General features: G+C 37.5%; 1 protein-coding gene across 5 annotated transcripts in view; it reads left to right on the forward strand.

The window, feature by feature from the left end:
- Window positions 1-15,048, forward strand: part of dennd1a (DENN/MADD domain containing 1A) — a 517,876-nt gene that overhangs the window by 184,902 nt on the left and 317,926 nt on the right. For all 5 annotated transcript variants that reach the window (XM_085965678.1, XM_085965676.1, XM_085965677.1 and 2 more), the window contains exon 5: window positions 1,782-1,901. In XM_085965678.1, the coding sequence (XP_085821804.1) occupies window positions 1,782-1,901 (120 nt within the window). The remainder of the gene's footprint in view (window positions 1-1,781; window positions 1,902-15,048) is intronic.

Raw genomic sequence — 15,048 nt, forward strand, 5'->3', positions numbered from 1 at the left:
ACAAGGTTGAGAATTTTTAATTGGCGCCATTGGGCGACTGGGAGACATTGTAGATCAGCGAAGACAGGGGTGACATAACAAAGGTGCTATGGAATTCATCCCTACTACACCAATAGTCACACTTCCAGTTTAATATCACTTTTGTTCACTATTGTAACCGATTTTCTATTTAGTCTGCTACTCTACTCTTTGTTCAATGTGCCCTTAATTTCATATTCTCTCTATTAGCTTTTATTGGGGTAAATTGACAATCTAATACAAACTGTTATTGTGCTGTGACAGTGAAAATGTTTGGTTTTAGATTTCACTCTGCAGAGTGGCCTACCTTATGCTGACTAACCTGGAAGAAACTGTTCAAAATGTTCTTCTGTTCTTTTCAACATTTTGGATATTTATTTGAACATTTTTTATGTCTACCTTAGCTGTGATTTTAAGGCCCTTTTAATGTAGAATAATGCACAGCCCAGAGTTGTGTTGTCAATTTGGACAATTGATTCCAGTTACTGTTTCTGAGAATCTGCTTTCATGAGATGAACTGATTGAACAATTTGGAAGCTCGATTAGAATTATGTTGTGGCCCATATAACTGGCATCAGAAAGTGAATTACAGATACTCCTCCTGTTGTCAGGTGTGAATTATAGATACTGTATATGACGAGGCCTGCAACAACTGTCTACTATGTGTTGTCCACATATTCTTTGTTGTGTTGTAATTGTTTTAAATAACCTTGGTATTAAGCAAAGAGAGACAAAATTGTTTGTTTTGGCTTTGGCAGTTCGCTGTCATTTCCAATATAGTTGAAGACTAATTTTTAAATGTGTTTACAGCATTGTTGTGGCACCATACTGGCAGCAGTATGTATGTGGCATCTGTGTTGACAGCCTGACCCAAGGTCTATAACTTTGGAAGCTGAGGGACAGAGTTTGGATGTAATAGTGATACAGAGCTAAAAGTTGGAGAAACACAGAGCTGAAATTAGAGATAAAGCTAGAGAATATTAAGAGCAGAGATAAGCTACAGGCATAAAGCAGAACCAATAAAGAAAAAAGCAGCAATGGAGGGATAAAAATATAATTAATCAACGTGCAATGGAGAAATGTAAAGAAAGTGAAATGGAGCAGAAGCAAAAAAAGCCAAGGAAGTTGGTTTTAAAAATATTTGGAAAGAGGATGAGGCATAGGTGACCTCACTGTGAACTGCCATTAGATCAACCTGTTGGCCAGTATATTGACGAGTATGGCATACATGCATAAATACATCTGTAATGAATGATGCACCCCATAAACATCTGGAATTCATTAGTTATTTTGGATAGTGACAACTTATTTCTTTCTATAACTTGGTCTAGGTTATTTTCTGTTGTGGAGAGTTGGTTGTACAGGTGAGGAAAATAAGGTAATGCAGAATAATGGGTGCATAATATCAAAGATACAACATTGCAGTGGGCTCCTTATGTCGAAAATCTGCAAATAATGCAAACGAACCTACATATTCTGATGCAATAATGTGCAGTTACAAGCACATAATTTTGTTGAAAAAAGTTCATAAGAATAGTTCTTTTTTGGAGATCCAGTATATGCACCAACTTCACTGTATAATTAATATAATTATGTTGAAAAATGAAAGATTTGTAAATTGCCGATAGCATTACTTTTAAAAGCTTATTTCCGGAAAATCTCTGAGTGGAGTTCAGCTATGCTGGTTCAGTGACAGGATTTGATTAGACGTCTTTATCTTATGGTCAGTTGAAAATACACTTCTGCTTTGTTCTCTCTTTCAGCCTTACAGTCAGCCAAGTTGGCCAGAACTTTACATTTGTACTCACTGACATTGACAGCAAGCAGAGGTTTGGATTCTGTCGCTTATCTTCTGGGGCCAAAACTTGCTTCTGTATCCTAAGGTGAGACCACAAAGGGTATATCCAACCATGGAAAACAACATTAGCCTCTGGTTTGTGACAAACATCACATTTTAGCTGACAGACAGGATTCTCGTATCCTTTCCCAACAGGTCATTGTACTAAGGGGTCAGCCCTAAGTGCATTGTTTTGGGGACAAGGACCCTCTGTGATTATGAGGCTCTTTCGTGTATAGTAGTTTCAAATTTGTATTGGGCAATGGCCCCTTTTTAAATAAATAACGCAGGCTTCTTGGTATTGTTTAATCCTGCACTACACTTTGCTGAACCTACTTGCCTTCAGTAAAAACTGAAAAATTATAAGGACATTGTCTTCTATGTAATTATGCCCTATTTAGTTGATTTAATCCCTGTACAGACTCTGATCTATATTTAGGTTGGAGCAATATGCATTCTGTACAGGACAGACCTATATTCCAGCTTGCAATGTTATCTTTTATTGCGACGTTGCGTTCTTAGAATAAAATGGACATGAAACAGATGTAAGTAAGTAAATATTTCAGCAAAGTTATAATGCTTTGAATTTGACACACAAATAAGGAGCAAGCTTTAAAGCTCTATTAATAACACCCAAAACTTAGTAAAGTACTGAAGACATTTACAGGATCAAACTGCTAGTGAAAGAATTGAACTGTTGGAATTCGCAATACTAGTTCCTAATAAAACTGTGTCAAATACTTCTGGTTGGTTTATTTTATGAAACATTATCAGAAAGAGATTCTGAAAGTTTAAGATCTGGCAGTAGCTCAAATTAGTTTCCTAAATTCTACAGCTACTGTAGCATTGCGACTTTAAAAACAATGATAAGAATACATTTGTTTCATTGTTTTGTGGCAAAAAATTGTGATTGCCAAAATTAGTTGCATAAAATGTGAAATATTTTTTCAATCTGGATGAAAAGGTAAATAAACAGCTAAGGATAATGTTTGATTAATAGTACAGGAAACTTTGTATTATCCGGAGGTTAACTGTCCGGAATGCTCGAGCCACCGGCAAAAATCAGGAGCCGTTTCGTTAGTTTTTTTTCTTTTCGTTGCTTTTTTTTCCACCAGTCAGGCTCTGCAAGGTCTCGCAAGCGTCTCTGTAGCTTAGCAACAGCTTCAGCAAGGTGCGCCCGACTGTTTAGAAGCTGTTGCTAAGCAACAGTGTTTGTTGCCAGATACGGAGCTCAAAATCTCTGTTTCAACATTGCCGCTGGTTTGTCCGGCAGTTTTGATGGGACGGCAACAGGTCGGTGCCGGATAGCACAGTTTCCTGTAATACTGTTTTTTGGTTAGTTACACATTATCACATTATGAGCTTGTAATAATAATATCACAATTGCCAATCCTTCAGTGATTATTGAGTATCGCTGCATAAAGCCATCATCTGACGTGACACTTGGTACTAGCAAAAATGAAACAAAATGAAAATAGAATAAAACTGTCACCATCAACTCCACAGTGAATTTTTTTTAACAAAAAAACTAGATTTATGAGTATGACTTCTAATCAGACCCTCCCTATCCATTTCTAAGAAGACTGTATTGAATCCCTTCATTTTAAAAAAAAAAATCTCAATTACGTCTCCTCTGAACTGGGGTTTCTTCAAAGTGAAAAATACCAACCCTTGTGCCCTATCTTTACAACCAGAGCGGTAAGATTTGATACAATCTTGGTCACCATGCTCTGCACCTTCTCCAGAGTCTCAATATTTTTCACGATGTACAGGGACCAAAACTGAACACGATACTCAAAGTGTGAATGTATAAGAGCCCACTAATGCATAAGCATAGTCCTCTTTGTTTTGTACTTGATGGTCCTAGCAATACAACCTAAAATCCTAATTGTTGTGCTTATAGTCTTCTCGCACTGTACGCAATGCTTTTCACACTGTACGCAATGCTTTTACAGGAAACTTTGCGATATCCGGCACCGACGGGACCGAGCTGCTGCCGATCTATCAAAACTTCCGGATAGACCAGCGCTAATGTTGAAGGATACGGAGGTTTTCATCTCCGTATCTGACAACAAACACTGTTGATTAGCAACAGCTTGTAAACACTCGGCCCGTACCTTGGAAGCGTCTCTGAAGCTGTTGCTAAGCTACAGAGACGCTTTCCAGAGCCTGACTGTTAATAAAAAAAAATAAAAAAAATAAAATGCTAGGAGAAGGAAAAAAAACCTAACCAAAACGGCTGCTGATTTCTGCCGTTAGATCGAGGTTTCCGGACATACAACCTCCAGATAAACCAACGTTTCCTGTAATGAGTAATTGACTCTTAGCCCAAGTCTGTTTAAATATTTAACCTTTAATGTGTACTCCTAATTTCAAGTGCATAACACCTAAATGACACCTACCATACATGGGGCCATTCACCTAACTTTCTAAATCAGCTTTTTAACCACGGTGTGCATATTTGTAATACCGTATGACTTCTAATCAGACCCTCCCTATCCATTTCTAAGCAGACTATATTGAATCCCTTCATTATTTAAAAAATCTCAATCACGTCTCCTCTAAACTGGTGTTTCTTCAAAGTGAAAAATACTAACCCTTGGGCCCTATCCTTATAACTAAGAGCGGTAAGATTATATAATTATATATTATTCAATTATTTATATAACTGAAAGTTGTGTGTGTTACACATTAAATGTGTACATTATATTTTAAATTTGTAGCATGAATAAATTGTCAGGCTTTTCTGATTGACTCAAGTAACCACTATCTGTTAACTTAACCGTGCCATTTTGCTCAAATATAGTCATTTCTAAAAACCTATTAATGGGAAACGAGGAACTACGTACAGCTAATCAAGTTGCTCAGATTGTTATCTAGTATTAGTAGCTACCATAAAATCTATATATGTACCTCATATTGCTCAATTGAAAAAAAACTGCTTTCAGGCATCATTTTGATTTCTGACTCATAAATATATAAATGACATTTACTTGGAATATTAAAACTTGTATCTAGGGCATGTTCATAATACCACACTTCAAAATGTATGTCACATTCTTCGTCACACTTACTTGGCTGGCAGCAGTGTGACTGTTGGTTTTTCCCACTTTCCACATATTGGCGAATTGGGAGATATGGGCCCAATTCCAGTACGGACCGCAGTAAGATTGCCCATAGGACCCTTACAACCAACCGACATAGGAAACGATCATCCCATTAGTCCAGGTTGGATTCGAATCCAGGTCCTAGTGGTGAAAAGCTGGTGTTTAACCTACTTCACCACTCTGTTTGCTAGATGTAGTCTTCTGATTGGAAGTCAGATCCAGGGAAAAAAATAATTCTCTCAGGACAGCTGCCACCACAGTTTGTCATTTCCCTGGTGCAGTTGATCAGGTAAGCTGCTACTTTGCTTGAAGTCCACAGGATTTAATTTGAAAGTTCTGTTCCCTGCTCCCTGGCTCCTCTGTGTTTTGATGCTAGATCTTTTTACTGTGTTCCTCTCCGCAGTTTGGACAGGGACCACACTAACCATTTAACAAATGCACTCTGGAGCTCAAACTACATATGAACAACACCACGGAAGATCAGTTAGAATATGTAAATTGATTTACAATTCCAAGGAATTTTCAGTAGTTTGTCAATTTAAAAAAAAAAAAAAAAAAAAAAAATTGAAAATGATAGGCAGGTAAATAAATAAGACACAAGTTAGTAATCTGCAGTTAATGACATGGCAATACCACACTGAAGTGATAAGATGATATAAACCAAGAGAGCAAAGGTCACGTGATGTTTTATTGAAAACATTATCTCAATCTAAGTGTTTGTTGTTTTCTATGATGACAAGAAACCTAGTGTTTTTTTTTCTTCGCTTGTGTTTTTTTTGCTTTGTGCTCATGATGGTGGACAGCGATGGAAGCTAGGCATTTGCGATTGGATCGGGAGATTTGATGAGTAATGATACTGTACTTGTGATTTGACAAGCTTGTGATTTGAGGCTTTATTTTACAGACTGATGCAGAGGAGTGTTGGAGGATCTATTTATAGTTCAGGGTGATTGTAAATCCTATTGTGTTAGGCCATTCACTGCAGCACAAAATAAAATTGTATTATCAATTCCACCGTACAATTCTAATGTGTAATCTGTCCAGAGTCCAGTGCTATAAATGTGTACATTTGGAACACAGTTTGAAATTTAATAATACATTATCCTTATTAGTGTCATGCCCAAGTTACATATAAAGAAACCTAAATTCAAATAATATTCCTAGAGCCTTCAAAATGTTTTCTTTTGAAAATGCCAATAAATAATGATTGGATAGTCACGTGCAATTATCATCAATTTCCATCGTCTGGGATACAAAAGCAGCAGAAACTCTGTACTGCTCTTTATATGATGTCCATTTTATTAATTCTTTGTTAAGTGCTTGTTTACTAATTTCTGCTACTTTTTTTGATTAAAAAATGTTGTGGCGACTCAGCCTTTTAATCATTACATTCTGTTCTAGTCTGCCATGCAATGTACTTTTACAGAGGAGAACTTTCTTGTTTAACCATCAGCTATGTCGTGCTGTCATTATTGATGCTGGGAGCTTATTTTATTTTACTATTCCACACTTGGCATTTTAATTGGATTATTGCAAGTCTTAAAAACTATGTGGCTCTCAGTGGGTTGCTTCAGAAGTTAGGCTGTTTAACAGCAATGTTAAAAGGTAGCATCCATCTTATGTGGTAATGACAAACAGCATTCTGTGTTATTTCATAAATTGATGAATCCAGTATTTTAAATGTTTTTTGGTATTTTGTAGCTTTCGGTTGTTCCTACACCTATTCCAACCAAGAGGTTGACTTGACCCGTGATTATTTCACTTCCCCACCAGGGTCCTTGTCATTGCCTCCTGGCAGCCCAGTTGAGCTCAAGAACTCAGTTTGTGAGAATCATGGTTGTGAGCCTAGGTACGAACACCCTGCAGTATACCGGTCACATGTACCATTTAGCTGCTTGACTTCTGTGATCTTATGGTTTGAATATTTAATTGGAATTGGGCAGTGTAATTGGAAACCCTTTTCAGAAACACTTTTAAATGGTTTCTAAATAATAATTAAGGCAGCATCCAGGTAGCTGACCATGTGATATTGATTTGATGTAATTATGTGACGTCGAGTAATTGGTACCCACTCTACATACTCATGCAATCTGCTGCACAAGTTATCATCTTGCCTTCATTTGAACTGGCGTGAAAAAGTAAGATTGTCTTTGTTTATGTTGTGCGTTTGTATCTCTTGACCGCCTTTCTCTACTGTGCTATGTTTCCCAGCACTCAAATCATTGTCCTCTGTCCCTTGTTCCTCCTACTCATGGCCCTGTTCGCCCCTGAAGCTGATGTGTTCTATCAATGAACCCTCACCAATCTGTTCCCTGGCACCCACCTCTTTCTATGCTTTGTCCCTCACCCCTCTATGTGCTGTGCTTTCTGCCCTCACCTGTTGAGCTCTGCTCCATGGCTTTCCCATGGTCTGTTCCCTGCCCCCTTAATGTTATGCTTTATTTCCAAGGCCCCACTGTTTCCTATTCTCGGTCCCCCTCCCCATCTCTCTCCTATTTTGCAGTCGATTCCCTCCCACTGTGCTCTGTTTCTTCCCACCCTACTTGCTGTATCCCTTGTAAATGGGTATACAAAAGTGTTTGTCTTGCGTATTTATCACTTGTGAATTGTCAAGAATGTATGTAAAAGAAGGGAAGCTGTTTTTTCTGATCTTGATAACCTGGCTGTTCACTCAAGAGAAAGAGCCAGGGATTTACAAGCAGCTGCCAATCTACACAAACTTCCTTCAACAAGTAGCCTCTAATTGACCTCAGGCTGGTCTGACTTAAACTAGTACCCCACAGGGAATACCTGAGAAATGGCCTTAAAGGGCACGTGGGGTTAAACAGGCTTCCTTCATTGCATCTAAATACCACACCCCAGATTACCCATGAGCAATGCCACAGGACAAAAGCCATTTGCCTTTAAATGAGACACTTTTATAAGACCATGTTTTTTTTTAAAAAAAGGTTGCCCTGAAATATATGGTCAAGTTCATGTTTCTTCTCATTTCAAGCTGAACTGAAAGGTACGGAATAAACAAGTTAAAACCAAAATTACTCAAGACTTCAGTTCATGCAATAATGAGATGTTTAGTTTTGAGAATACTTCATGTTCCAGCCTTCTCATTTAAGTTGGAAAAATTTAAATAATCTGATTGGGTAGTTCATTCCTCTGACTATTTTCACTGCTACATCAACTGTGTTTCTGGAGCAAGATCAGTATTAGTGTCATGCTCTATGTATTTGGATTTAAGAAGATCATAGTAAATGTTAAAAGTAGAATACTATTACCCTTTTTATCTTCTCAAGTAAAATTCCAAAGATGTGCCGGTTAGGATGATTGGCTATGATAAATTGACCCTTAGTGTTAGGGGGATTAAATACGTGAGGTTACAGGGATAGGGTGGGATATGTGTTGGTGTAGGAGTTATGATGGTCGGGTGGGATATGTGTCAGCGCAGGCTCGATGGGCCGGAATGGCCTCTATCTGCACTGTGGGGTTTCTGTGATTCTGTGATTACATATTGTTTTTCAAATGTGCCCATTGTAATCAAAAATACTTGAAAGCAACCTATTACTGTGACCTAAATAGCTTTTAGTTGGTAAAGAAAGGCAAATTTCTATCAGGAAATACAAATTTTCAAAATTGTAAATATTTTTGTAACCATGTTTAATTTAAATTTAAATATTTTATGTTAAGAGTTACATTGTCCATAGTTCTGGAATTCTAAAAATTCTGCTAAGTCAGTATTTAGAGGGGTGTGCATTTTGGTTAGCTGTGGTATGTGTATATTAGTATCATTTATATATTAACAGATTGGGAGTTTGGGGCTCTTTAAATAGCATTTATCAACATTCAGCGTGCTCTTGCCAGTGCTTGATTTAAGCATCTGGTGTCTTGTGATTGTTTTCAATTAACAAATACACAATAGTTGGCATACGTACTCCAAACGAAATGTTATATGTAAACAACTGAATGAAAAATGTACCAAAGGTTGGCTTTGATAATTGAGAGGAAATTTTATAAATAAGTTCACTTTTCCCCTTTACTGTATATAAGAGCCAGTGAATTCCCTTAAGCAGTTCTTTTTACTAGTACAGGTAACTGCTGTCATAAATTGAGAAGGCTTCTACATTTTTTTTTGGATGATGGTAGCACAGGATCGTATTGTAAAAGGTGCAGGAACAGTAGGTACCTCCATCTGTGACATATCTGATGTACAGTATTCAGTGGAAGTGTTAATCTGGTTAGCAGAATATGTTACACTTAGTGTCACTCTCTTTATTTGGAATGCTCTTTTTGTTTTTGTCTGTGTGCTATCCTATGTTTTCTTTTCCACTGGGCCTCTTTCTCCGAGAGCAGAGGGTGCAAAGTGAGAATTTTTTTTAATTGAGCAGAAACATGTGGAAGATCAGGGATATCTCGGGGGATTACTGAAAAATTCTGAATTTGTACTTATTGCAGTCTGTGTTTGGAACAGGGTCTGCTGGGAATAAATGTAGTTAGTGTGACCTCTGACCCAAGAAACTGTTGACATGGATGACAGCCAGAAACTGGCCACAGAACGCCTTTGTTAAGCTCATTCATTGCTCCTTGAAAATTCTAGTCAGTGTAAGTTGCCAGCTCAAATCTAAGGAATGCAGAGCCCTCGTTCCCATGCTTTGGAAACAGAGGCTGCCCCTTAACCAGCAAGACTTCTTTAATGGGAGTATGTAGCCGTAAGCTGAATTGAAATTGACAGTTTCCTGGCTTAAGATTGCCAACTGGCAAACCAGTGAAACGTGGGGACAAACAAGGCCCTTTAGGGACCCAGGCCACTGTTTGCATATAGACAGCACAACATTAACTCTTCAGCCATTGTTGTGTCCCTCAACATTTAAACCGATGCAGTGCTAGAGATTTCTGGCCACACTTTTAAGAAAAGGAAGCCACTTTGCTAAAATTGGAAATGTTAAGGGTTTTACTGAAGGAAAAAAACGTTAGAATTCTACAAAGCTATATTTTGGTTTGATTAAAAGCTTTTGAGATGGAAACTTTGTATGAAGCTAGAACTTAATGACATAAAAGCCGTAGAATCAATTAATGGCCACCTAAAGAGATTCAACTGTGTCAAACTAAACAGAACATACCAGAAATTCTAATATTAAGGACTGTGTTGTTTTACCAATCTGAAAATAAATGCATTAAATTTACTGCATTCTGAGCACATTTTGTGTATTGACTTGAAGGGTTTATTTTGGCCACTTAGAGTGTATATCATCGTCCTGTTGAATGGTGTCTGCACCTCTATTTATTACTGTACTTATAGCTAATCTGTATGATGGAGTAATTATGCATTTTATTATAATTGGGTATTAGCAAAATGTCATTGCTCAGTATCTGCCATATGAAATGTCTTTGAAGCTCTGGAGTGAAGAAATTCTGCACCATGAATATTTGCATGTCGTTAATGAGGTGCAAGAACAAGAACAGCACAACTGCAGCACTGAAGTTAGCATTCAGTCCTAGAACTGAGTCAGTGAAAGAATTTTGAAGAACAGTGTGATTGAGTTTTTCCCTTTGTTTCACAATGGTATGGCCCTGCAATGCACACTTTTAAGTTTAATCATTAAAAGTTTTCATGAGTTAGAAAATAATTTCAGTAATTGGTAATTTATCATAATGAAAATATTGACCTTGACAGAAGAATGTGAATTATGAGGTAAATGTCACCTTTATGAAGCCTAGTTTGAATTCTGGAAATAAGCTGTTGTATTAAAGGACAGAATTAGAAAGAATATCATAATACGGCAGGGTATTCAGCAACATTTATTAAACCAGCTGGGTGTTCGTGCTATTAGAATTGCAATGTTTTGATAAGTCCTGTAAGTAAGAGCTTTTGACACACATCATACCAGTGGAATCATTTCAGTTTAAAAAACTTTTGGATTGAAATCTTGTGATAAAACCAAACAAGGATTTACCTCACAAATCATCAGCTATTTTACAAGAACAGTGGGTGGTTTTAGAGATTTTGAACAGGATCTAATGCAAGGGAATATGTCCAAGATACTGCTCGTCTGATAGGATCTGTTGATTTTCCAGTTCTCGGGTCTTCTGTGGCATGCATTAAATAGGATTCCTAGCATTTAATATATTAATACATTAAGCACTAAGATTTAAGTATATTTAATTTAATTTGAGATTGTCTTTATTATTTAAAATGTGTTGCTCCAAATGAGTCTGCTATGGTGCACGTTTTGGTAAAAGGTATATTTAGGATCTACTTTGAAAGACTGGAGAATTGGAAAACTGGGCAAATGTAATAAGATCTATCATACTTTTGCTCTGAAGTGCTAAATTACTATGATACATACAATGACCCTTAACTGGCCACATTTATTGATCCTGTAGGTTTTAATTGTGCAGCTGTTTTTGAATTAGTATGGAGTTTATTAATATTGTTAGCTAAATAACGAAGAGTATGGTTTAAGGCCAAGAAGGAAATCTAATGGACCCTTAATCTAAGCCCTTTGATGTACCGCCACCTCTAATATCACAAGACTTGCTATACTTTCCTTTCGAATAGACAGTATACATATAAGCCCACTTTATAGCAGCTTTGCCCTCTCCCAGTTGCACATGTAATTGTGCAATCCTGAAAGGCATATACTTTACTATTTCCATTGGCTTTATGGACCCCAATCATGAGGCAATAGTGTACCATCAAATATTTTTTTTAAAGTCAAGAAATATGCAGTTGGTCATTGTATAACTGTTACTGTCAGTACAAACTTGAATAGGAAACATATACAACTTCTGTAGATGGTATAATTTAGGCAATCAGCAATATGGGGAAGATTTTCAACTTACTGTCTCGGCATAAAACTGGCACTCCAAACCAGCACACCTAGTTGAAAATGTACCCCATGACATTAAATCAACTGTTGTTAATTAATACAATGGCGAATACATGTGCGGATTCAGAGGTGGACAATAATGTTCAGCCTGAGGCAGGATAAGTCACAGTAGATATATGGTATTCTGTTGTAATATAGCAAAATAAAATGTTATTGGAGTTTTGTTCAAGAAACTAGATAAAAAGAAACTATATAAAAACCAACAGTGTGCTAAAACACACAAGAAATGACAGGAATCGGGAACAAATCCAACCATAATGGAAGAACCCAAGTTAGAAGAGTTCAGAAATATTTGTGTCAATGAAAAATGTAAAGAATGTCATATTTCTGATGACACAAGATAAGTACACGACAAGAATTGTGTTCCTGGGTTAATATTGTGGTAACCTATGAGCTGCCTTGCCTGAGGACAGTGCTTACTGGATATGATCTAGTGTACTACAAGTGTAGTCTGTGGGCCCATTTTGCTGTGTATGAATAGTAGAAAAGAGAAGCACATCAACTCGAACAAGCGCTGTTCAGATGGAAGCGCTGAATCTTCTTGGATTGTGTGGAAAAAAATTTACAGGGTGAGTTTGACTGACATTTGTGAACAAATTACTTTGACATATTGCTTATTCAGTTTGAATTTGCCTGTACACCATAAAATGAGGTTTTCAGAAGTTGCGGAAAACATTGAATATTTCAAACATAACAAGAAAAGGGTTTGCGTTCTTAGTTGCAGCCATCGGCTATATTTTCCCTTTTAAAGAAAATAGCCATGACTTGTTCAGAACTAATGCATTTCATTTGATATTCAAATGTATTTTTTAGCTACAATATTTAACCAGAACAAACTCCAATTACAATAGATGGATCACCAACTTCCCAAACACAAGGGATTGGAATTTCTGAAACTACCATTATTATGGTGCAGAAATTCCAGGAAATGATGGCGTGTGTGACTTATGCCATTACGTAACGCCATGCCATAATTTGCTGGGCCTTTGTGATGCTCCACAGAGACCCTCCTCAAAAAAAGTTGAACTGCTAATTGTCATAGTTCTGCCCCCATTAAAATCAACAGCGAGATTGAGTTTGCTGAATTAATGCCACTGTGACCACCACAGCCACTTAGACCATTGCAGATTGGTGCTGGTGGGCTCAGTATGTTTGTTGCGAAAACAGGAATTGTAGTTTAAATTTGAAAAAATTGTGTTGCCCTCATTAGGTGTTTATTTTATTATTCAGTGGTGCCGTTCTGACTGTGTCTACGGTCACTGGTGCAAAGTGCAAAGCAACAAAAATTACATATATATGACGAGAGTGGGTTGCCGATTCCTAGTTTTAAACTACCACCCGAATGTGACTCTATGTAATTCGGATCGTTAATCCTTTTGCGTTGAGAATGTGGTCGTTAGTGATCACAATGTGCCCATTTACACCTTATTAAAATCCAAGTAGTAAATCAGAAATGGCACTGGGATTACAGACTGCTTGAGCAACTGAAGACTAAAAGCCTCTGCTTTCCGTGCTGTTTGTACAGCCTCAATAGGAATGGGCGAGGATCACTGTTCCATCTAATGAACTAACCAGACAGATATAAAAACAGTCTTTAAGGCGAATTAGCTCTTTCTAATTTGAATTTGTGCTTGTTTCTGCCCATCAGTTCAACCTTCAAACATCTATTTTAAACATTTCCGAGCCTGAGTAACATCTCATTTTACTTTGGCCATTGGCCGCACTGCTCCTGAACTCCCGTTATGCTTCCTGTGATGTATCCTAATTATTTTTCCAGCAAGTTGTGGCTTAAATCCGCCGCTGGAGGATTGGGGAGCATATCTGTCTAACTTACGGCTTTCGCCCCCAATATGGCCATTGCACCGAGTTCCAGGTTGGAGTCCCAGGACTGTCACTCAAGTGCACACACCTCAATTCAACAATTTTGTCAGTTCCTGGCAGGGCTAACAGTTCAAGCACAATGTAAAATGATGAGATGGAGAGAAGAAAGGCTATTAATAGAGTATCGTGCAACATTGTTCTCGCTGGCCAATCACAGTGTGTATTTGGCAGTGGCTCTGGAAAAGCGCATGGCCCAGACTTGTTTCCCCTCCAGGATGTGTGATGTGACAGGGCCTTAAAGGGTGGAAATCCGAGTCCTCAAATGTAAACATGAAGGGAATCCCATTTATGTAAAATGTATCTAATTATATAGCCAGTGGCATGACAACAAATCAATTTAAAAAAATGTTTTCAAATAGTAATTAGTATCTTGTTTTTGGTTGGAGGATCTTCCAAGGTCTGTTGCAGCATTGTGGCATCACCCCAGTAGATATGACAATTGTAGAAAGGAACTGTCTTTCAAAAAATGAATTTGATACATTTTATTTAATATTACATATGCAATGAGTTTAAAAAGGAATTGTCCAGTCTTGCGTGCACTGTAGACTAGCATCTTCTAGCTGTTTTCAGGTAAAAGTACAAATTTTAACTTAATTTTTTTCTTACTGGATTAATTGAAAAAGATATAACTTATAGAGTGTCTTAAGTATATTCCTTTAATTCTAGATATTGTTTTTTCATATTACTTATGTTGGTGCTTTTTAGAATAATGATTGGGTTAACAAGTACAAGTTTTGAGGAGTGATTTATGACTAGCACACAACCGCGTGTCTTTTTTTATAAAGGCTTCACTCGTAAAATGTCACTTTGAGTTTGGAATTTCTTTTTGAAGGATTAAAATGCGCCATTTTTCTTGAAATGTTTAGCACCCAAAATGTATGGCACAGTAGCAGCCAGGAAGTACCAGTCGTTGTTTACAATGGACTCTTGGATTCACACTCTTTCTGTAGAAGCACTCAAGCAGTAAGCACTCCACAGTCTGTTTGGCACAGTAGCAGCTCTCAGCCGGCCCCTGCCCTCCTGCTGTTAGATGGGGCAAAGGATGTGCCAGAACCCAGGTCGTAACAGAACGAGACCTGCCTGCAAATCTGCTTGTAGTTAGCATGGGGCCTTTTGGCACTGTGCTGTAGCAGATTGATTTAGTTGCAATCCTTTTTGTTTAATATTTTCCATCTGGCAACAATGCCCAATAAAGGCAGACGCAGAGCAGGGTTTGACATATAGTGAATCTGGAAGTTAAATGCTTCAAAATCGTTGATCTGAAAAACCCTTTCAGATTAATAGTAGACTGTAGTTTTCAATTTTTTGTACGAACAATTATAAT

Source organism: Somniosus microcephalus, chromosome 23 (genome assembly GCF_052327205.1).
Source record: "Somniosus microcephalus isolate GS21.2 chromosome 23, FLI_Smic_1.0, whole genome shotgun sequence".
Classification (NCBI taxonomy): domain Eukaryota; kingdom Metazoa; phylum Chordata; class Chondrichthyes; order Squaliformes; family Somniosidae; genus Somniosus; species Somniosus microcephalus.